Source organism: Mauremys reevesii, linkage group 6 (assembly GCF_016161935.1).
Source record: "Mauremys reevesii isolate NIE-2019 linkage group 6, ASM1616193v1, whole genome shotgun sequence".
Taxonomy (NCBI): Eukaryota; Metazoa; Chordata; order Testudines; family Geoemydidae; genus Mauremys; species Mauremys reevesii.
In genome coordinates, this window is record NC_052628.1 from 27,780,737 (window position 1) to 27,806,492 (window position 25,756).

General features: G+C 38.0%; 1 protein-coding gene across 3 annotated transcripts in view; it reads right to left on the minus strand.

The window, feature by feature from the left end:
* Positions 1–25,756, minus strand: part of OXCT1 (3-oxoacid CoA-transferase 1) — a 133,307-nt gene that overhangs the window by 45,913 nt on the left and 61,638 nt on the right. For all 3 annotated transcript variants that reach the window (XM_039543905.1, XM_039543904.1, XM_039543903.1), the window contains 4 exons: positions 7,313–7,420; positions 4,314–4,428; positions 3,710–3,804; positions 3,015–3,063 (listed from right to left, as the gene is read on the minus strand). In XM_039543905.1, coding sequence (XP_039399839.1) covers positions 3,015–3,063; positions 3,710–3,804; positions 4,314–4,428; positions 7,313–7,420 — 367 coding nt within the window. The remainder of the gene's footprint in view (positions 1–3,014; positions 3,064–3,709; positions 3,805–4,313; positions 4,429–7,312; positions 7,421–25,756) is intronic.

Sequence of the window (25,756 nt, forward strand, 5' to 3'; positions counted from 1 at the left end):
GGGGGGGCGTCGGGGGCAGGGGTGTGGATAGGGGTCAGAGCAGTCAGGGTACTGGGAGCAGGAGAGTTGGATAAGGGGTGGGGTCCCAGGGGCAGTTAGGGTCGGGGGTCCCGGGAGAGGGCGGTTACGGGACAAGGAGCAGGGGGGTTGGATGGGTCAGGAATTCGAGGGGGGGGCAGACAGGGGGTGGGAAGTGGGAGGTGTCGGATGGTGGCGGGAGCCAGACTGTTTGGGGAGGCACAGCCTTCCCTACCCAACTCTCCATACAGTTTTGCAACCCCAGTATGGCCCTCAGGCAAAAAGTTTGCACACCCCTGGACTAGAGGATAGCTAATGTGACACCAGTTTTTAAAAAGGGCTCCAGAGGTGATCCCGGTGATTATAGGACAGTAAGCCTGACTTCAGTGCTGGGCAAACTGGTTGAAACAGAACAGAACAGAAGAACAGAATTGTCAGACACATAGATGAACATAATTTGTTGGGGAAGAGTCAATATGATTTTTGTAAAGGGAACTCATGCCTCACCAATCTACTAGAATTCTTTGAGGGGGCCCACAAGCATGTGGACAAGGGGGATCCAGTGGATATAGTGTACTTAGATTTTCAGAAAGCCTTTGACAAGGTCCCTCAGCAAACGATCTTAAGCAAAGTAAGCTGTCATGGGATAAGAGGGAAGGTCTTCTCATGGATCTGTAACTAGTTAAAAGATAGGAAACAAAGGGTAAGAATAAATGGTCAATTTTCAGAATGAAGAGAGGTAAATAGTGGTGTCCCCCAGGGGTCTGGTACTGGGCCCAGTCCTATTCAACATATTCATAAATGATCTGGAAAAAGGGGTTAAACGGTGAGGTGGCAAAAATTGCAGATGATACAAAATTGCTCAAGATAGTTAAGTCCAAGGCAGACTGCAAAGAGCTACAAAAGGATCTCTCAAACCTGGGTGACTAGGAAACAAAATGGCAAATGAAATTCAATGTTAATAAATGCAAAGTAATGCACACTGGAAAACATAATCCCAACTAAATTGGCTGTTACCACTCAAGAAAGAGAAGAATAGAACAAGAGCAATGGGCTTAAACTGCAGCAAGGGAGGTTTAGGTTGGACATTAGGAAAAAGTTCCTAACTGTCAGGGTGGTTAAACACTGGAATAAACTGCCTAGGGAGGTTGTGGAATCTCCATCTTTGGGGATATTTAAGAGTAGGTTAGATAAATGTCTATCAGGGATGGTCTAGACAGTATTTGGTCCTGCCATGAGGGCAGGGGACTGGACTAGATGACCTCTCAAGGTCCCTTCCAGCCCTAGAATCTATTAATCTAGGGAGTCATTGTGGATTGGTCTCTGAAAACATCCACTCAATGTGTAACGGCAGTCAAAAAAGTGAACAGAATGTTGGGAATCATTAAGAAAGGGATAGATAATATGACAAAATATCATATTGCCTCTATATAAGTCCATAGTATGCCCGCATCTTGAATACTGCATTCAGATGTGGTCACCCTATCTCAAAAAAGATACAGTATATTGGAATTGGAAAAGGTTCAGAAAAGGGCAACAAAAATGATTAGGGGTATGGAATGGCTGCCATATGAGGAGAGATTAATAAGACTGGGAATTTTCAGCTTGGAAAAGAGACAACTAAGGGGGGATATGATAGATGTCTATAAAACCATGACTGTTGTGGAGGAAGTAAATAAGAAAGTGTTATTTACTCCTCCTCATAACACAAGAACTAGGGGTCGCCAAATGAAATTAACAGGTACCAGGTTTAAAACAAACAAAAGGAAGCATTTTTTTCACACAATGAAAAGTCAACCTGTGGAACTCCTTGCCAGATAATGTTGTGAAGGCCAAGACTATAACAGGATTCAAAAAAGAACTAGATAAGTTCATGGAGGATAGGTCCATCAATGGCTATTAGCCAGGATCGACAGGGATGGTGTCCCTAGCCTCTGTTTGCCAGAAGCTTGGAATGGGCGACGGGGGATCGATCACTTGGTGATTACCTGTTCTGTTGATTCTCTCTCGGGCACTTAGCATTGGCCACTGTGAGAAGACAGGATACTGGCCTAGATGGGCCTTTGGTCTGACCCAATATGGCTGTTCTTATGTTATCACACTCACCTCCCAACACATACTTGTATTATTGTTGTTGTTACTCGATACTTCTTTCAAAGTGTGTTGTTTTAGTTTTTTGACTCGTCTATGCATTTCATAATTTTTATTTCTCTCTTGTGCTTAAATTCAATTATTTGAGTAGTGAATTCTAAAATGCCTAACCTGTTCTGGCTGGAATAATTATCCCTATGGTAGCTTTTTAAAAACATATATTACACCTAGGTTTTTTGTTTCTACTGGTGGTGCACATCCGCACATTACCTTGATATGGTGCACATAGCAAAATTCATTCCACATATGGATGGAAAAAATTAGAGGGAACACTGGGAGTGTCTACTCCAAATATTCAAGTGAGATCTCTGAAAAGTTGCTTAAATTGTTGCTCCAAAGATATAATCCCTCAATAGTGAGAAGTGAAGATATTAAACACATAGTGACTGAAGTCCAGCAGTTTTGCCAAACGTGGCTGGGACATGAGTCAATGGGGCCAATTTCTAGCACTTCCAGAATCCCATGAAATACAGTGGGAACAAATGCATGTGCGTATAGACATCACAGAGCAAGTCCACATGCTGAATTGGGGAATAGGTCTAAGAATCTTTTGCTTCAAAAAAGTAAAACACAAGACTTCACTGCTTGAGTTAAAAAACAGCCTCCTTTACCCGTTACTACTAGAAAGCAGTGATGATACATATGCTGACTAGCTAGTATATTAATTGTCATTAATGATCGAAACTCATAGTCACTGCAAATGTGTCAGTACTAAAAAAGGTAAAACAACATAAATATTTACAAGTAACATTGCACCAGTGTTCTGGATTTAGTATTGAATCAAATAAAGTATGTTAAATCAGTTATGAACAATTTCCAGAAGTTAAGTATATTGATGATTTTACCTGCATTAATCAGGTCTGGATCTACCTCATTTTCAAGTGGATAAGGACCCTGATAACAAAACACAGTCTCAATATTTATTGACGATCCAGAACAACACAATATTTTCCTTTATTAATTCTAATGTTTGTGACTCAAAATAAATACATCATACATTTGGATTTTTCTGTGTGGTACACCACTTTTATTTAGCATGTGCACTGAAACATACACTAGTCCATGAACAGAGACTGTATGGTAACGACATTGCTGAAGGCTAGTATTAAATATATATAGTTTTCCTTGAAGCAACAGAATTTCTTAAAGTCACAGGCATCCAGGTTCAATTTAACAAAACATCACTAGTAAAATAAGCATACATATTATGTTAGTTTAAAATTATGTATGATGTCACAACTAAAAACCTCGTATAGAGCTTGATCCTGCAAGGTGCTGAGCATTCTGGCACCAATCCAGCAAAGCCCTTTACAAAGGTACATGCTTAGCTTTAAGCATGTAATCAGTCCCATAACTCCAATGGGACTACTGACACATCTCTCAAGTAAGTGTGTGCTTTAAATACCTTCCTGGACTTAAGCAAGAATTCTCAGCACCTTGCAACATGGCAGCTCTTTGAGCTCTAAGTATAAACAGCTTGTGGAAAAAAACAACAAATCAATGTAAGTGCATTACATAAGCCTTCACTGACTCTACTTACCAAGCCCAGGACTCCATTTTCACTCTGCAGGTGAACTGAAATGTCTGGACTGATGAAGTTGCTGGCCAACAGTGGAATTCCTATGCCCAGATTAGCTGAAGTAAATTGGTTAAGGTACAACTAGAATATAATTACCGTAAATGAGTAAATTAACAAAATTATATTTGTGCTGTGATCAGACCCCCCCCCTTTTTTTTTTTTTTTTTTTTACAAACTGTTCAGCTTTTCATATATATGCCTCAAAAGTTATGCTGAATTATTTTGTCATTTGGACTGCTCAGTTGCCTTCTTTCAGATGCTAACCCATTAATATAACTGTCCAAGCAAGCTTCATTTAATACAGATGGTGCTTACAATTTTCAAGAAATATCAATTAATCACTTGACTGCCAATGAACATTCCAGTCATACCCAGGTAGAACATCTCCTACTGTATGCCTTAACATTCCATCTATTTCAATAGGATGTTAATATAATGACAGAACCACAGGTGCTGTAGTGGACAGTGAAGATGGTAACAAACTTGTGGCAGGAGTAACAGCTGACACTTCTATTTTATCACAGCAAATCCCATTCCTTTAACCTACGACATAGTTGGAGGATACCGTACATGCCGTCTTCAAACTCTAAAGCTGCTCGTCTGATGATCCTCTCTCGCACATTGTCTCCTTCCTTCTTTTGTTTGGCTTTTGAGTCTTCAGGCTTTCGGATGGATAATCGCTACAAAGTAAGACATTGTCAAAAACAAACTGTGGTGTTAAGATTCCTGTTCTGCAAGACATAAAAGTCGGGCTCATGGGTTCAGTGAGACTTTATGCAAAAGTCTTTTAGAATATTATAGGGATGAAACCAGTTGGGGTCTACAGGAAGTACTGCAAAAAACCCAACAATAAACAAAAAACAAAAAAATTGAATTTAATGATGAATGAAATCCTTTCTATACGCATTTTTTCAATAGCCTACAGAACTTATTAGACAATATTATCCCTGCGATGGAATTTGATAGCTTGGCTTTACTATTCTATAAAAGTTATAATGGCTTTAAATTCTATAAGCCTTTTTCCACAAGGGATGGTTTGCTGTCAAGAACAGCACTATTCTTTTGAGAAAGTGTCTGTCAAAAATATATTTTTTGCAATTTTGTCCTTTACCTTTTTCCATATTTCAAGACAGTAGGTTTGTGTGGGCAGAAGGGATTTTCCCTGATGGAACAGAGACCTTTAGTGGGAACACAATTGTTAAATAAAATCCATGTTTTAATTTAAACATTTATTTTGAATGTATTGTAATTTAATTTCATTTTAAAGAAGCTTTCTTTTTAACCCATGGCTGCTTCCCCTACAATGTGGAGCATTTCATTGCTGTCTTTGAATCCCAAACTCATTATTTCACTTCATGCAGTAAATGAAAGTGTTCACAGATTGGCTCCTGCCTTTTGTTGGAAGATTCTTCCCTGGAAAAAGGAATGCATGGTACACCAAGGGCATTCCCGCTAGAGGGGTCAGGTCTGAATCCAATTAGGCAGGAGCAAACATCTAAAGACAGTAAATGTATGACAACCTAGCTTCTATTTATTCCTCTCCTTCCTCCCGCCCCCACCTCCCCACCACCACCAACAAAAATGGTATAGGAGCATGACTGTCATTTCTGTAATATGATTAGAACAATAACATACCTTCCTTTTCCCAGCACTCTAAATCTGGTTTATATGGGAATCCTTTCCAGACACCCCACTGGACTAATATGCCTGATCCAATTTATGGTCAAAATGTAGTAAGTAAGGCTGGCAGAGCCAGCTCCTACACCAACCACTGTCCACACTGCCAGGGATCATGATATAGAAGGGGTAGGGTGGAGTGCCATGCCTCAAATTTTATTTTATAGACTCTGTATAAGACAGTAAATTAATAACTTTGCAATTTCATTGCTATATTTCTATTTGATGAGATACATCACTGCTAGGATTATAAAACTCAATGGACCAAATTTATCCCTGCTGCAACTCTACTGTATATCATATAAAAACTTTTTAAAAGGTGATAAAAAAAATGAGGTAAGTGGTATGACATGAGGCCTTGTTGTTAAAGTTCTGGCTTAAACTCCTGGTCCTAGGAGGAACCCCACTGTAGCGGGCAAATCAGCGAAGAAAGCCAAGCAGCATTTGTACGTAGGTGCTACACTGGAAAGAAGGGGCAAGCCCCTGAAGCCAAATTGAAATGACAACAGCATTTTAATCAAAGCAAAATCAATCCATTTAGAGAAAGACAAACGCTTGTGAGTGGACGTAATAGACCATGTCTTAAAAGGAGGGAACGGGGTATTAACTGCTGTCTAATACAAAGTGCCCATAGACTAAAAGCTTTGACACATCTGACTCCAATCAGATAGCTAGTGACAGACCAAGTTTGTGCAGAATAAACTGGTGGCAAAGCAAGCTGTGATTTATCATCCTGCTTGAGGTGCACAAGGAGGTTTACCCCAGGGAGAACTTACTCAAGTAAAGGGCCGTATGGCCTTCCAGGCCTTTGTGATTTTATGGTGGTCACAGAAATTTGATTTATAGCAAAACAGTCTCAGGAGGAAAATAGTCTAATAACAAAAATGGGCAGAAGTCAGAGTAGGCTTTTTTCCCTTCATATTTCCCACTCCCACCAAAATAACCAACAAATATAGCCAAAAATGTTATTTCTGACTGCAAAGAAATATTACAGGTGTGTCAAAACATACTGCAAGGTTGCTGGCCCATGACATTTCTAAGTGTTCTTCCAGAGAGCTGTCATGCCACAAAGTTGAACCCAGAGACATTGCTCCTGGGAGGGACACCACAGAACCAAAGCAAGGACAATTTCCTCCAGCTTGGTTCTAAGTGTAGCAATGAAATAGCTGCTTTCTTTGTGGGCAGCTAAAACACTACCAACATGTTCATTCATTTTATAATTTTGTAATTTTGTAATTAGATACTGACAATTAAAGGTCTTCCAGTTCTGTAGAGGAATGCAATTAAGTAAAAGTTTCTGTTAAAAACAAAAACAAAAAATACCTCCAGGACACTCTGCCACATAAATATGAATATAGGGCCATATTTTCTCTCCTAGGCCCAGTCTGTACCACCTGCATAGCACTAAGGGACTGGAACTGGCTCTAGCTGCCAAACCTCTCAGTGGGAGATAACTCTCACCTGCAGTAAAGCTGGCGGAGCCGGCTCCTACACCAACCACTGTCCATGCTGCCAGTCAAGGTGGCATGTTGGGATGAGGAGGGAACATGATATAGAAGGGGTAGGGTTGGAGAGCCACGCCCCAAATTTTAAGCTGGTATAAGGTTCCTTAGGGACCATAACCAGCTACCCTAAATTAGACAAGCCCAGGGGCTCCTCTAACTTATGCAGTGATTGGAACCAGTTACTGAAGCTTGACAATTGGGGATCTATAACCATTCCCTCCTCCATCCCCATCTCCTGCACAAGCTGGAACTTGACACAGTAGAGAATCCATCTCATAATATTTTATCATGGCTACAGTTTAATGGTGGAGCAGAAATTCTGCAATTTATAAAATTTATTCTGGGTCAACACACACAGTGGCTAAGAAGCCGAACTACTTACTTCAATTCTCTTTTCATATTTCTCTCCCTTTATAAGACGATGGACATAGATCTTTGGAATGTGAATATCTTCCGGGGCAAATGATCCTATATCAACAATTTCTTCTACCTGCAGAGAAGAAAAGGAAGAGTGAATATACTCTGTTGAACCAGTATATTCTCTCAAGACATGAAAGATTTATGAGAGATTTAGCAATGAAACTTCCAGATACTCAAAGTAGAGTAGCTCAAATCTACCCAAGAAGAGGCAGAGAGTGGGCCAAAATAGTGGAATGGCCTCAAAATAAGTGTGTCTAAAATTGCATGCCTACCTCTTACACACGGAGGGAACTCCAACATTTTTGTGTAAAGGATATTTCCACATGCATTTCTGAATAATTATATTTCTAGCTGCCCAGTTTGCACATACAAATATCTCCTGCACACCCACATGAGAATTCTTTGCACATACAAAATAATAAGCACAAAATGGAGAAAAACAAAATCTTGATAGCAAAAGGGGTACAAAATGAAAATGTATAATTTTAGGTATATAAATCTGGAGATCAGGTTCAGACCACTTTGAAAGTACTTCAAGATGTGCTGTTCTGTAGGAAGTCACTAGAATGCAAGGCTGTACAAAACAAGTCTGAATATTTACTATGACATGCTGTAGTTAAAAAAAAGTTAAATTTCAAGTTCTAAGAAAGTAGTTGAATTGATCAAATGTACCCTTGGCACAAAATTTATATCTGTCTACTCCATGTACTTTAAACGTGGCCTCTCTCGAGCACGTTTTCATACTTTGAATGGAATTCTTAAGTAATCTAATTGTCACTACAATTATTCATAGAATTTCAGGGAGAGACTATCTCACATTCATTATATTCAGTGTTCTCAGTCAGTTACATTTGCATAGTGTTTTCAATGCATGTATACAGGCACAACATTATAATGTCAAGTAATGCAATGTTCGTGATACTAGATATTCTGTATTCAAAAGGAAATGAAATCATATCAGAGCTAGTCTCCCGAGAACACGTTACAATAGCAACATTAAACTCAATATGAAGATACCTAAAATAAGCCTAAGGATTCCTAAACAATAAAGGCTTATGCAACAGGATACATCAAGGGAGATACACCATTTACCCAATCTCTATGATGAATAAATCTCAGAGCACTGTCATCGCAAATGAAGAAACATTAAAGTACTTTAAATCCAGGTTAGCATGCATAATTCTCAGATGAAAACAAATCCATGTGCTGTATCTGTTGTCTCTGTAAAATCTCATCAATAATAATTTTCATATGGCATCTGCCATACAACCTTTACCCTAATATTCCTTATAGGGTGCCAATAAAAGGCTAAACAAGCTAATAATAAAAAGTTGCAAAGGGAAAGAGAAAATAAAAAGGTATAGACAAGGGAAAGAAAGTATGTTTTCAGATGATCTTTAATTCTTTTCAAAGGCCTGATGAGACAGGAAAACACAAGACTGTTTATATGGCAAGAGCTCTAGGGGAAAAAGGTTCTGGCACAAACAGTAGCAAAACTGTGTGAAGTGACCAGTGCAAGACATTTAGAGGGAGCAAAGATAGGAGAAGAGGAAGAAAAGTTCCATAAGGTAGGGTGGGGCCAAGTCAATGTACTGTTTTAAAAATAAAAAGATTTTATCAGGAACAAAATGGTGCAACAGAATCCATGCACTATCTTGCTAAATGATTGGTCACATTCTCATCTATATTATGAGATGGCAGAATACCTCTGCGATCAAAAATAGGATAAGGTGGAAAAATCCTGAAGAACACAGATGAAGATTCTCTGTCAGAACAGCAGCTACTGTAAGAATCCTGGAACAAAATCAAAAAGGAGGAAAAGCAGAAGAGAACTGCACAGAGAGTTCAATGTAACTATACATAAAACAGATCATCTGCTACCATCTAGAATCTGAGTCCCATTTTTTCTAACTAGTATTTGTCTTTACTTATTAGGTGAAAAACCAGGCCCAAGAAATATTAATCGCTATTGATTCAAACTCTATTATAAAAGGGCTGCTTTTATTTCCTCTTATTAAAGGTTAGAATTATTGAACCAAAATTTTTGTTGGCATAACTCTCTTGACTTCAATGGAGTTATGATAACAGAGAATGTGACCCATTGTATTCTTCTTCCTCAGAAGACTGAAAATAAAGTGATTTCTCTAGAGATACCATCTATTGTTATCTCTTTCCTCCCCCCCATCCCCCTTATTATTTGGCATTTATTTTTATCCCATATTTCTTTTGATGCAGCACAAGCATCATCAAACATTATTTATTTTATGTATGTATTGCCATAAATATGTCGCTTGTAGACAATAAAATGCACATATTTGCCCTGAAGAACTTAAGATCAAAGACGCCATTTCTTCAAATGGATTCATCCATAGATTCATGCCCATGCTTGAGTTTCTTTGTGAGTCTAGCCCTCACATATCTACATTAGCCATTTTCTTAAAACTTCCCATTAGTGCAAGCAACGACAGCACAAATGTAGACTAGCTGCCAGTTTTTCAACCATCATGCCATCTAACCGCTCAGAGCAGGCTAAGACAACACTACAGTTTATTTTAAGGCTTTACTTCATCAGATATTAGAAATCACAGGAAGCTAAGAGGTTTTCAATCTCAGCTATACAGTAAAATCTGAGAAGTAACTCCAAACCTGAAGATGGCAGATTGGCTTGGTCCATTTTAGGAGGCCTTCAATTTGTGTTTTAAAGACCTTAAAATTGGGACATTATATTATTTCCTTTCTGTTAAATAGGCATCTTTGTGCCTGTTAGATATGACCACACAGATCCCTGCTTGGGTTCAGATTGAACAAGAATTGGAATAATCTGTCTCCCTTTCAGGCACTGTAGGATCAAATTATTATAGATTTGATGGCTCCAGAGTGCCCACAATAATAGCTGTGAGACAAGCTTGGTTAAAACTTGGCTAGAAAGTTCTGCTTCCATTGATTCTTCCAGGTAGAGGCAGTCCTATGGAGCAATCCCATCCTTAAACTTGGTGGCAAAACCATGATGTGGAGGGTTTAGTGGACAGAGGAATGACGACTGTGTCACAGCTAACTGACAATCACAAATTTAAGCCATCTGTAGATCTTCAGCAACAATTTGTCTTGCCCTTCTCTAAAGCATGAATGTATCTCCAGTTAAAGCATTTACTTACTAATATATTTGGACTGAGTATATTGGGAGCTCCAGAACCTCAAAAATTTTATTATTTTGGAGGAAATTTCTGGCATTTACTCAACCAGTTGGTATCCTTTTATGATTTGCTAGGCCAAAAAACTCTGCCAAAGATTGATAAATTTAAAGTTGCTTGAAACAGACATTTGGATACACAGCTATCTCTGACCCAATGGAATATAATTGTATCTTATGTTAAAAAAAGGTACTATAGACCTGAGGCTATGGCTTATTTATCAAAAGACTTTTTTTTCCCAAATATACTTGTCCCTGCACAGGCTAACACTAATGGGCCTCATAAATGCTGACCACTGTTGGAAATTAACTCCCATGGTGCTACATTATCTCATATGATTTACGAGTGTTCCTGTATCAACAATTCCTGGTATGACGTGGGTCAAGGGACCAATTTTGTACTGGATGCTAACTTGGAGTCCTCCCACTTAAGTTTAATTTTTGGATATATTCCTGATACCTGGAGATTACCTGGTAACAAAGAGGCATAGTTCCCATGTGCAACTTTGATCTTTAAAAAAAATAATCCTGCAAAAATGGAAAAGATGATCCCCACCAAATATTGATTCCAGGCTCAGTGATATGGCTGACCTTGCCAATAATAAATGACTGGCATTTCACAGAAAGGAAGTGCCCAAAAAATTCAAAACAATTTGGGCTGCCTTTTTAGAGGCCTATGAGTCACATAGACCCTAAAGATAGATATGTTGTGTCCAATTACTTTGTGTGTTATGATGAATCTGGTATTTCATTATATTTGTTATATTTGAAAAAAATTAATAATAGAGCTGTTACGCGATTCAAACAATCACGATTAATCACACAATTAAAAATTAATTGATTAATTGCACTGAAATAATAATAGAATACCATTTATTTAGATATTTTTGGATGTTTTCTAAATTTTTACATATGTTGATTTCAATTACTACACAGAATACAAAGTGTACAGTGGTCACTATATTTTTGATTGAAATTATTTGTGCTGTAAAAAACAAAAAAAATAGTATTTTTCAATTCACCTCATACAAGTATAGTAATGCAATTTCTATCATGGAAGTTGAACTTACAAATGTAGAATTATGTACAAAAAATAACAGGATACAAAAATAAAACAATGTAAAAATAGAGCCCACAAGTCCACTCAGTCTTACTTCTTGTTCAGCCAATTGCTCAGATAAACAAGTTTGTTTACATTTACGGGAGATAATGCTGCCGGCTTCTTATTTACAATGTCACCTGAAAGTGAGAACAGATGTTCGCATGGCACTATATAGCCAGCATTGCAAGGTATTTACGTGCCAGATATGCTAAATATTTTTATGCCCCTTCATGCTTCGGCTACCATTCCAGAGGACGTGCTTCCATGCTGATAACACTCGTTAAAATAATAACGTGTTAATTAAATTTTGACTGAACTCCTTGGGGGAGAATAGTATGTCTCCTGCTCTGTTTTACCCACATTCTCCCATGTATTACATATTATAGCAGTCTTGGATGATGACCCAGCACATCACCAAATCATATATTAAATTAATATATTTGAAAGTCTAAAAAAGTCCAAAAATAGTTAATAAATTTCAATTGGTATTCTATGGTTTAACAGTGTGATTAAAACTGTGATTAATCATGATTAACATTTTTAAAATCACAATATTTTTTGAGTTAATCACTAAAGCAGCAAGATTACCCATTGTTCACAACTAATGGCTAAACATTAAATACTGTTTAACTGCATGTGTGCCCAAGGTTATAAAGTCTGTTTCCTGAAGTGACTCAGTAATGGTGTGGGACAAATCACAACATTAACTAATGCCAGAGTATCATTTTCTTCAACCTGTTCAATTGTATTTTTGTTACTTTATTTCAGTTTTTAAACAAGGAAATTTCAGTTCTTCCCCTGAAAGTGTAGCCACGGCAACCCCAGAATTTCTGCAGGCCTCCAGTGATGGAGGTACACTATAGCTGAAGAGAACACTAGGATGTGTAGTCCTGATACTGTTGAAGTTTGTAAGGCACTGATTAAGATATTTCACTGTAAATTGGCAACTCAATTTTAAAAGCAACATCCACTCATGCCAAGTCATTTTATAAAAAACAGCCTTCAAAACTGAGTATGCCCACTGTATCCTAATCTTGCTGTCTAATTAGTGGGTTCAAGATGTGCAAAGCCTTTTCAAAAGTTGGAGTTTAAAAAAACAACACCCATAAACACACACTCTCATTTGCAGCAGAAAGCAGAGCAGGTTGTTTATTTGTTTGTTTGTTTTTTAAATACTTAACACAAAAGCAACCCAGGCATTTTTAAAATACTGGTCTTATTAAATCCACTTTTTACTCTAAATTGTGGTTTTGGTTTTGGTTTATTTAAAGACTACCCTGAAATCTTTCAATTAATCACAGAAAAGATACAAAAAGATCACGAGGGGCCTAAGTAGCATAAGATGTTACACTTGGCCTGATGTAAAAAAAAAACAAAACAAAAAAAAACCAACAATAGCATAAAGAATAAAATAAAAACTTTAGAATGTAAAGAGACAGTCTCATTAAAGCATTTCTTCAACTTGCTCTATGAGGAGACAGGACTAGTAGTAACATTCTAAAGAAAATCCTGAATTGTAAAGCATTTAATTCTGACTCCTGCCAAACTCCCATTCAAGCCAGTGACAGTCCATGGCTGGCCGGAATGAGAAAGGTGTTTAAAAATATACAAACACCAAAAAAGCAATCAGCCATTGAGTAATCATCACTTAAATATTTGGCTCAGCATCATATGGTTGGTGCATACCTCAAATCCATAATAAATAAAATTGTTGCTATGTGAATATGTGTATGTGAAAAGTGCAGTGAAACATATACATGTTCACCTTTATTAGTCAACTTTCGATCTTATAAGAGACTACCACAGAATATAGACAAATGTATTCATGTAATTCTGTTCCAACTTCATTAGCTTCTGATGAAGCTTCAAACTTCATATAGCTACAGATTTTGGTTGGCTCTTTGGGTGATTATTTAAAGTAGGTTTCAATGTATACAAAACAAAACAATAACTAAACATTAAAAGAATATTAAGGTTGCAAAGTCAAACACTCAGAAGTTGGAAATGCCAGAATTAAGGTCCCCTGTATAACACTATGATACATTATGATATAGTCTTTAATCATATGACCACATACGGTTTTGTTCCACAAGAACCCTGACTCATTCTACTTGGGTGTTCCAACTTTGTGACTTCTAATCTTTTCTTAATGTCATTTTTTGGATGCAGTATCCTGAATTTTTAAAAAAGCCAACAGAACAATACGACATGTGTCATGTCATATGATACCATATTGATCACCACATGGCTCATCAGCAGAAAGACTGTGAGCTTTAGATCTATAGCACAGCCCTCTACCACTTGACCCGAGTAACAGGTTGCAGTGATATGTTGTTATTGTCTACATGGATGAGCCACTGAGTGGGAAAAGTGAAGAGACATGACCATAGAATCACAGAACTGGAAGGGTCCTCGAGAGGTCATCTAGTCCAGTCCCCTGCACTCAAGGCAGGACTAAGTATTGTCTAGACCATCCCTGACAGGGTTTGTCCAACCTGCTCCTAAAAATCCCCAGTGATGGAGATTCCACAACCTCCCTAGGCAATTTATTCCAGTGCTAAACCACTCTGACAGTTAAGAAGTTTTTCCTAATGTCCAACCTAAACTGCCCTTGCTGCAATTTAAGCCCATTGCTTCTTGTCCTATCCTCAGAGGTTAAGGAGAACAATTTTTCTCCCTCCTCCTTGTAACAACATTTTATATGCTTGAAAACTCTTATGTCCCCTCTCAGTCTTCTCCAGTCTAAACAAACCCGATTTTTTCAATCTTCCCTCATAGGTTATGGTTTCTAGACCTTTAATCATTTTTCTTGCTCTTCTCTGGACTTTCTCCAATTTGTCCACATCTTTCCTGAAATGTGGGGCCCAGAACTGGACACAATATTCCAGTTAAGGCCTAATCAGCACGGAGTAGAGCAGAAGAATTACTTCTCGTGTCTTGCTTACAACACTTCTGCTAATACATCCCAGAATTATGTTTGCTTTTTTTGCAACAGCATTACACTGTTGACTCCTATTTAGCTTGCGATCCACTCTGACCCCCAGATCCTTTTCCACAGTACTCCTTCATAGGCAGTCATTTCCCATTTTGTATGTGTGCAACTGATTGGTCCTTCCTAAGTGGAATACTTTTCATTTGTCCTTACTGAACTTCATCCTATTTACTTCAGATCATTTATCCGGTTTCCACTTGCAACCTCTCACAGCTTGGTATCTCCTGCAAGCTTTATAAATGGACTCTCTATGCCATTATCTAAATCATTGAAGAAGCTATTGAACAGAACCAGACCCAGAATCAATCCCCGTGGGAACCCACTCGTTATGCCCTACCAACATGACTGTGAACCACTGATAACTCTCTGGGAATGATTTGCAACCAGTTTTGCACCTTATAGTAGCTCCATCTAGGTTGTATTTCCTTAATTTGTTTATGAAAAGGTCATGCGAGGCAGTATCAAAAGCCTTACTGAAGTCAAGATATACCACATCTACCACTTCCCCCCTATCCACAAGGCTCGTTATCCTGTCAAAGATGTCAGTGGGTTTCACAGCTAGCCATGAGAGGAATGTTGAGACTGAGGACTTCAGGGTTCAATTCTAGGTTCTGCACGGGAGTATTCTCTAGTGGTTAAAAACTCTTTCCCTTGAGTCCCTGATAAGCCTGATCCCTTCTGCCCTTATTCCTTCAAGCTGTCCCTGTCCCAGCCTCCTCTGCCACTCCATAGCTCCTGTCTCAGTCTTTTCCTCTCCCTTCCTCCCCAGCTGCTACCTCAGACCAGGTCCACACTATAGACTCCTGCTGGTATAGCTATGTTGGTTGGGGTGTGAACTGGTGGCTGGCTGACTGACTTAGTTGTGCGGCATAAGCCCCTAGTGTAGACACAGCTATCCTGACAAAACTGCTCTTTTACTGCTTTAGCTTGTTTCACGAATGCAGGGAGCTTTTACATATCAGTACAATGTGCAACTTTATCAGGATAGTTTTGTCTACACTGGGAGCATTTTGATGGTATAGTATATTGGTATTCCTGGCAAAGTGCTTCAAGTGTAGACAGGGCCTCAGTTTCCCCTCCACTATTTCTGTGCATTCCAGTCACACTACTTCCTTCTCCATGATGTATGGGTGCCAGCCCAGGAGAGCATTGAGAGCACAGCAAAGACAAATTACCTGTCTTCAAATTTCATGCCTGGTGCCAAAGCAACTCCTGGCAGCCAGGAGCAGCAACTGCAGGGAAAGTTTAGTTTAGCCCCTGCAGCTATAGGACAGCACATACTCAGTTGCTTTGTGCAAATGGCCTACATGCAGTCAAGTCAGTAAGTAAGAGCTTATCTGGATAACTTAGCTGCCAGCTACCGACAGCCCTATACCAAGCATGTGGGAACTGTAATTTTTCAGGACTTTATTACTTGTCCAAATTGGGGCACATCCCTGATACCAAGCCAGCTTCACTGCTAAATTTCAAGTCCCTGATTCAAAGTATGGAGGCATTAAATAGTCCTATGAATTTAATGTGGACAAAATTCTAAACTCATTCTTGGAAACAGCTGAACTGTTTTTGCTAAAACTGTTTTGTAAAACAAAAAAAATCAGCCTGAGGCCTACTCCCAGCTTGGAATATTTCAGCCTGAGCCATTACAGTTTGGCAAAATTATAAGCAACTGAAAAGTGGTCTTATAACGGAAAAGATTAGTAACCTTTGACTCATGAAACCATAGGTGCCGCTATCAGCTCTGCCTATAACCACATAATAAAATAACATGTATTATATATAAGCTGAAGTTTAAGTTTTTTCTTACATTTGCAAAACTACATTATGAACAAAAATTCAGAAATTTTCACTATTAGTGATTAGCACAGATAAGTTACTTTACCTGTGTAAAGACTATAGGAATGGGTCCTAAGTATGTTCAAATACGTGCCAGAAATCAGAATGATAAAAGATAGTTATTGTGTTTCTTGCTTAACTTACTTTTTTTGTCTGGGTTTAATTATGTTTTTTCTACTCCAAAATTTTCTTTCAGTTCAATAAATCTATGAGAGATTGTTACAAAATTCAGTAACAGACCAATTCTACTTATAGACCATAAGCAACCAACCCTCAAGTGATATGGAGTTGTACTCCGGCAATAAAAAAAGAACGATTACTTTATAAATCTTTTAAAAGTCGGGCTTTATGGATACAAATCACAGATGAACCTAGTCTGGTGTAATCAGTTATGATTTAAAACATATACTCACTACACACTGTGAAAATGTGTTATTTTGAGACATTTTTCTTATGAAACTCAGTTGGACATTAATCCGGTCATTGGAAATTGGAATAGAATAGGCCATTTCTTGCTAATTATAGAGCAAACAAGTTTGAAAAATTACTTTTTAGGTTGCATCAAGTAGTTATTTTGAAAATAAACCCAGTCACAGAAAACCAATGTTGAAATAGAATCCAAGGAAAAAGAAGAAGCATTAATCTTCTCTGCAAGAAGACTCCACAGTAAGTGACGCTATGAACATCTGCTGATTAAGTTATCGGAACACAGCCACATATTTCCTTATACTCCTAAATAATACGGCTGCTCATTAACATAGATCCCACTGGAGAAATAGCCTTTAACTTGCAAATAAAGTTCTATGTTGTAAAAAAGAACTCTGCCCCTCTATTAATTTTCAAACTATACTAAAATCAGAAGACTTTGAGCTGATTAGACTGTAAAATAAATAAAGCTGCTAATGATTAAAATGCATCAAGCACTTAATAAATTATCACAAGGACTGGGAAAAATGAGCTTTTAGCTCAGTGATAGCAACATTTCTCTTAACTGAAATCATGGAAAAAGACAAATCAAAATGGATTAAAATTTTATCACCTTTGCACAGACCATACACTAAGAAGAGACATGATTTAACCAAAGATGAGAGTTTAGGCATCATTCTACAAATACATTAGAAGCAAGAGGAAGACCAAGGACAGCGTATGCCTGATACTCGGGGTGCGTGGGATATATTAGCGGGAGTGTTAAAGCAAGACACGAGAAGTAATTTTTCCACTCTACTCCACGCTGATTAGGCCTCAACTAGATTAGTGTCTCTGGATCTAGGCGCCACATTTCAGAAAAAAAAAATGTGTACAAATTGGAAAACATCCAGAGAAGAGGAACAAAAATGATTAAAGGTTGAGAAAACATGACCTATGAGGGAAGATTGAAAAAATTGGTTTTGTTTAGTCTGGAGAACAGAAGACTGAGAGGGGACATGAGAACAGTTTTAAAGTACATCAAAGGTTGTTACAAGAAGGATGGAGAAAAATTGTTCTCCTTAACCTTTGAGGATAGGACAAAGCAATGGGCTTAAATTGAAGCAAGGGCAGTTTAGATTGGACATTAAGAAAAAATTTCTGTCAGGATGGTTAAGCAACTGGAATAAATTGTCTAGGGAGGTTGTGGAATCTCCATCATTGGAGATTTTTAAGAGTGTGTTAGACAAACACCTGTCAGGGATGGCCTAGGTAATACTTAGTCATGACATGAGGTCAGGAGACTGGACCAGATGACCTCTCAAGGTCCCTTCCAGTCCTATGATTCGATGACTTCATTTCTTGACATTAAACAAACAAATGTTAAGAAACACTACAGGAAGAGACGGAGATTTTTCACAAAACCTCAACCTCCTAAGCTGCTTTGAAAACCCTCAAAGGAAAGCTCCAGCTGATTCAAGAACTACAACCAATTAGTGACCCGACTATGCTGAACTTCTGAAATCTGACACGGTAACAGGCAGAGGATTAATTAACTTGTAATGTTACTGATTTTAAACCTTTCAGAAGAAAAAAAAATCAGGCATTTGCCGACTTTTACTGAAAGAGACAGAATGCATATGAATGCTGTATGGTGATTTGTATGTGTTAGTCACTCTTCTTCATTTATATGGCAATAGATTTTAAATAATATATCTATCAGTATTTGCATTTTTCAGAAACTGAATAGCTCATACAGCTGATATATCATTGATCAAATGAATGGTCTTACTACAGTCTTAAAAGTAATATTTTATATTAAAACAAACATTCCTCCACTGACAGCACAGTAAGAAAGAAGATAGCTGGAATTATTTTTCAAGGTGGGAGATTGAAAGAAAATAAACAAATTGGGGTGGAGTGAGGGAGAGAAAGGCTGAAATAGTTTTGCAGGGTTCATGACTGAACTGATGAATCAAATAGTAACAATGGAATATTCCTAGCAAATATTAAGAAAATGGAAAGTTCATAATGCATCAAAATTCTGTTTCCTGCATGTTGTCAGAGGAGGAGGAAAGCAACAACAACCCATAGGGAAAAATGACAGGAGTCAGGTGTTGTGATAAGCTCACAGCACAAAAGCACAGTAGCCAGCGCTGAAATTGACTTTAAAATATCTTTCTATTTAAAGAAGGAAGTTTTGTTTACTTGAATCTAATAGAGAAACTCTGCATCCCTTTTGCCTGCAGTAAATATGAAAAAATATCTTTTGAACATGACATTCAAAAAGTCATAACAAGTAAGAACTCTAAAGTTCTGCTCATACAAAGTTTTTCTACTTTGTCTCTATTTTAGTTCTATGGGAAATAACAGCTGAACCAAACCGTGCTCTTGCTGTCAGGATTTAGTACTGCTAAGTACATCTGCTAGACTGCCTTTAAAAAAAAAAAAATTATGATACAATATAAATATTGTAGGTGTCACTGCTCTCGGTCTAAATTACTAAAAGAGAAATGTAGCTCCTACAGAAATCTTTAGTTTCTTTCAGCACCTTTTGCTTTTATTGTAGTCTGGAAAGTCTAGACAAGGAGAGCAGCTACCGTCATATGTCTCCCCTTTACTGTCAGTTTGCTGGCATGCATCTAAAGTAAGTGGAAGTCAGTTGGCCCAAATCCACCTTGAGGGCCCGAAGAAGAGCTCTGTGTAGCTCAAAAGTGCATCTCTCTCACCAACAGAAGTTGACCCAATAAACTACCTCTCCCACCTTGGCTTTCTAATATCCTGGGAGCGACCTGGCTACACCACCACTGCGTATCTCCTTTCATAGGCACGTGCTAGTCTGTTCATTTAAATATATATATACTCTTTGCTGCATTTAAATATATGTCTCCAGTAGCAAGAATGTGGGTACAAGAGAGCCCAGCCTAATCTACTTATCGCACAAAAAACAAACCTCCCCCCAAAACCAGCTGATATTCAAGGTATTTATTGAGGAGTCTTTTCCTCTCCGGTTTGGTCAGTCTGTCTAAGGTTTCAGATTTTTTTCCATAGCTCTCAACAATCTTTAGCTAGCCACAGTATGATTCTCGCCAGAGTATGTCTCACCCCAGTGCAAAAAATTATTACAAATCCTATAGTATCAAGAGTCTGCTACTTGTCTCAGCTAGTAAGGTTTTTTTCTAGACAGTAGGTTATAGAAGAAAGTAAAAAATTGTCATGTAATCTATAGCTGGTGGGTTGCTCATTAGCACACCTCAGTGAATGGGAATGACAGAGCCAAGCAGAGGGGAGAGATGTGAATAGGTTCATTTTAACAGATGTGAAAGTAGCAGGTTGAACTACTGGCCGATAGATGTCTTTCTTCAGTTTGCAGGGGCTAGGACTGACAGAAAGTCATCAAATACAATACAAAAGGCCAAGTTTTCAGGCCTCCATTTTTTCATGCCATCAGTTTTGTTGGAGTAAATTACTGTAGGCATAAATTTTGTACCTGCAATTATTTTAGTATGAAGTTTAGATCACTTAGACACCTAAGTACCTGCTGTGCTTGTCACTTCATTTGGATCTCTTGGTACTCAGGACCTCTGAAAAATCAGCCACTTTGAGAGTCTAGCCTTAGGCACCCAAGTCTGAAAAGGTCAGTTGCTACTTCCAGATTCTATGTGTACTAAATATACTCACAAAATTCAAAATGTAGGTGTGCAAATTACACCTGTCAGAGACAAAGCATTTGTAACATGCCACTAAAAAAAACCAAACCAAACCAAACAAACAAAAAAACCCTACCTCTAGTCTTTGCTTTTCCTTGCTTCAATAAAATAAAATTAAATAAAAATAAAATAAAATAAAGGAATGATAGCCAATACATTTAAGCTATTGCATATTAGCCCAGCTAAAAAACAAAAACAAAACAAAAAACTGGGATATGGCTTGATTGTTCTTGGGTCAATGAATTGTTAAACAACTTCTTGTAAAGTGGGTGTGTCTCAGTGATTTAATCATAGAAAAGTGAACAAAGCAACCCAATATTTGATTCAGAGAAACATATCCAGGATTGAAAAAAGCACAATTTCACAGAGACACTCAATGTGGGCTTGGGAAATATAGTGGTAGATAGTATTTATTTGAAAATAATGTACAAAATGTCCATCAAGTGGGGTGGATAGAAAAAGAGAAAAGTGAATGGCCTCCTTTCATCTGGGATTATTACTGTGTTTCTACAGTCACCCACAACAGCAATAAATAGTCTCACTTCAGAAATCCATGATACAAAGCCAAGATGTCCTTAATATTCTAATCCTCTATTCCTTCCTAAACTGTCATTTTCCTCACTCAGTAATTACATTTTCAAAACATATTTAGGTGAAGGTGGAGAGACAGAAAGATTAAAACCTAACTGAGATAAGTGCTTATATATTTTAAAATGCTATGCAACGTCTCATAAAATAGTTACTTGGCTGCTGCTTTTCAAACCTTAACATTCTGCCCATCTGAGATTTTGTTTGTTTTGTTTCATGCCCAAATGCAGTAGTCCACACTATGGACAAATGGTCTGTAGCATTTCAACCTTGAATGCCACACCTTTCTCAATTTATACTGGGAAACTGCATCTGAAAACACAAAAGTTATTTATTTTGTCCCCTCATTACTTTAACACAGGGGAGCTGATTTAAACCAAAATAGGTTAAGAAACGCTAGGAATGAGTGATCCCTGAAAGAACCTGGCACATTCCTTCCTGGACCATAGTTCTTCGTAATATGTGGTTTTATGATGCAGAGACTCGTGGACTACTGACTATTGCATCTTGCTCCCCCTGCCCTGCTTGTTTGTAACGGTCATCGCTTCATATGTACATGTTTGCACAAATAACAAAATGGTGAATGACAAACATTTCAAAAATCCTTCTCATTTTCAGTGTCTTCCTATAAAAACCACCAGGTCTTTTGGCTCATGCACAGCATTGGTAGATTATGGTAATATATACGATATAAAGTCAATTGTGTAAATGAGATGTCAGTTCAATTCCCAAGAACAACTGAAATTAGCTTTATAAATAATTAATAATTATAGACTTGTCATCATTATGCACGCCATATTTTGGAGTGCGGGATTGTTTTGACCAGTGTGTATTGATCACCCAAAACTTTCCTGCGTAACTACTTTTTCAGAACCATATTAGATCTTGGGAAGTACACTATAGGACTCTCAGGGCTCTTTTTCCTTAGAAGACTGTGTTCACTAAATCTGCATATGGATCCCAAAATTAAACATCTGGAGCGTAATGCTCAGAAACCTCATACTCGGTTCAAAAGGAATCAATTAAAAAAATCAAAACACACACGGAGAAACAAAACAAAAACTTTGAACTCCATTGTCACGTCACACACAAATGAGTCTCACTGAGAGATAGCCAGAAAGGATTTGATTTACTATGAATTTTAACCACTTCATATCAAAACATTCAGTGCCCCAGCTGAGAAGTGCTAAATTGGACTCCTGTATTTAAAGGTTACCTTTAAAGAGAGACTGGTTTATTATACCAAACAACAAAAAACCCTGAATTTCACTATTTCCCCCACCCCACCACTGCAGATTAGAAGCATGTTAAATAAGGTCGCTCTGAAAAATTTATGATTCTAACGGTCAGTTGTTTTAATCTGTAGATAGATTTACTTTATTCATTACATGGTAATTTAGGCTTTAGGAACATGGCACTGGGGCCAGGAATTTTGATTCTAGAAAGTGAGTCTACTCATGTGAGAATAGTTATATTTGTGCATAAGCTTTTTGCAGTATTGGGTCATAAAATAATTTTTTCATCTCTCACTATTATCAATAAAAGCAATGCCATGGTTTGGCACAGACAATATGATATAAATGACTTACTTCAATCAGTCTGTTTCTGTCCCTCAGTGCAATGTGGTTCACTGTACTTGAGATAATAGAGCTCACTGACGTAGGTGGATGGCTGTTCCTAAGCAACCGGAGAAACTATGCAGGGTTTAATGATTTTTATTTAATGCATTTTTATGAGAAGAACACTACCTTTTTTGTATTGTGATGTTTTAGATGGAAATGCTGTTTACTCTGGAAGCTATATTTAGCAATCCTGCCACAAAACAAACAAAAAGAATTGAGTACTCTGATCTTAGATATTCAGACAGCTAGTTTATAAACATTTTAAATACTCCATCTATTATTATTATTTATATTATGATAGTGCCCAAAGGCCCTAGTATGCATAGGGGCCCCATTGTGCTGAGTATTATAAAAAGAAAGAAATAATATAGTTATCCCTTCAGGGCAGGGATAATCTGAACACATAGAGAAGAAAATATTGATATAATTTCTGTGCATATAAATACTTTGCTGCCAACTCATTCCTGATAAACTTTACTGGCACTGTCAAATAACATTACAATCTTTATATTACAATTAATCTTTAAGATCAAATAATAGTAATAATAATAGCAAGGTTTTCAAGAGTGGAAGCCTAAAATTAGGCTCCCACATCGATATTTTGGAACCTGCCCAATTTTCAAAAGCACCAAGAACCTCCTCAGAAGAGAAGAAAATCTTGGCCTGGAAGCACTAAAACAAAAACTTCATATAAAAACATTAAAAGCTAGAAGAGAAAACGGGAATTGGAGAACGTGGGCCAGATCCTCTGGTGGTGTAAACTGGCAGATGTCTACTGACTTTAGTGGAGCTATTCTAATTTACACCAGCTGAGAGTCTGGCCCAGTATTTATAATGATAACTAAATGTGAGAAGTTTCCACACTCAGTGCATTTTAACACTCTGAAGCTTCTAATTCAAACACTCTTATTATTCATATTACCACAGTGGCAAGGAGCCTCAGTCATGAGCCAGAATCCCATTGTGGGAGGTGTTGTACAAACACAGAACAAAAAGATTGTTCCTGCCTCAAGGACCTTACAATCTAAGTATAAAACAAGAGACAAGAGTTGCTGAAAGACAAGGGAGGAAACGGTGAGACAATATCAGTCAGCATGATAGGCTATGGTCTCCGCACAGCACCAGCAAGGCCACCGTAGGCATCCTGGCAAACGAAGAGTTCTGAGGAGGAATCTGAAGTCAGATAATGAGAGAGCTTTGCGGATGTTTACACGGAGTTCCTCCAAAGCATGAGGGCCAGCACAGGGGAAAGCACAAAGTGATAGTTTGAACATTTAATACATGGAGGACAGAGGCTGATATTGTAAGTCAGTCAAAGGCAGGAACTGACATCTCAATAGCAAATGAGAGAGGTGATAGGCAAGGTGAACATAGATAGGGTGGAGATAGGCTGCAAAAAGGTCTTTAAAGTGAAGACTGAGTCTTACGTTTGATATTATAGAGAAGGGAGAGCCAGAGGAGGGATTCAAAGAGAGAGGTGATGTGGTCAAAGCTACAGGCTGGGTGTATGAACTTTGCAGCAGTATTCTCAGTGCATATGAGCAAGGCAAGATTTCATCTGTCAAGGCCAGAAAACAGAATGTTGCAGTAACTGAGACATGAGAAAAGAGTTTGGACAAGAGAGTTTTGGCTGTGTGTTTGGAAAGGAAAGGCCATATTGCCACAACCTCCTAAAAAGTACAGCTTAGAACCGTAGCTCAGTTAACAAACTCACAGGACAAACCCCAATCTTCTCTCTCATAACACACATGTACATATGGCATAGTTGTTATAATTAATCAGCCCACAGCTGCTGATATACAAGTGTATGGTACAGAAACAGGTGAAGATGTTTTGTTTAATACCAAACCCACAAGTGAAAATCTCTAAGGGAAAGTCCATGTAGTTTCAACTGATACTGCATCAAAAGCATGAATGTCACATTATTATAGCAAAGGAATTTATCAACCCCAAAACAAAAAACCTAATGTGAGGAAGGGAGTTAAACTTCAGTCAGCAGAAAAGACCGAAACTGCTGAGAAGCAAGGACATAGTTTCTGTCAATACGTGATAATTTAGTTCAGCTTATCAGTAAGAAAGAACAAAGCTTATGACCATGGAAATAGACAGTTCAGCGAGGAAAACAGGATCGGGTCCAGACAAGCAAGCAGGAATATTTCAGTAGCACAAACGGCACTGACAATTGTAAACAATTGATAAGCTTATATGGTCAGTGCCTGCCCAGTAACTTAGTTCTTAGTACAGAATAAACCCTCCCTTTACAGCCCACTGGATATTTGTAAGCACTCATCCCTACCACTACCCCCCGCCTCCTTTCCCCGCCTCCTTCCCCCGCAAGGTAGTCATAGACGTTTGATGCAGTTAGGATGGCCTCTATATGTATGTACTGTTCTTATTTTTATCTTTGTTCAGGGTTCTCTTTTGACTTGTAACAATGTCTGTCTCTGTATGTACAGATAAATGCAAATGAATTGATAAGAGAATGTATATAACTGGCCACTATAGCACCATATCTTTGAAGCTGCTTGTCAGTTTTCCCGGTACCGTAAATAAACCCCCTTCAGTATTGTCTGTGCTTGCCTGATTCTTTGGGAAAAGAATCTTTTTGCCTAACACTAACAACCAAGAAGTTTCATTAAAAATTTCCTGGTTTTCCATAGTAATTTCCAAAATTATCTCACCAGCTCTAGGTTTGACAAGCCACAAATTGGCCAAGTTTCACTCCCAAACTTTGTGAACGCGTTAAAGACTGAATTCTGTTTCCAGTAAACCTTGTGGGGAATTAGATTTTGTAACAATGTGAGTTTCAGATGGCTTAGGGCTTGATTGGGAACATTCATAGTTTTGACAGCTGACTACTTCCACTCCACTCTAGCTGATATTCTCAGGACAGAAGGCACAAATTGCTGCAGAATAGTAGGAATTCTTGCATAGAAGCACTTTACCTTGAATGCATGCTGCCAA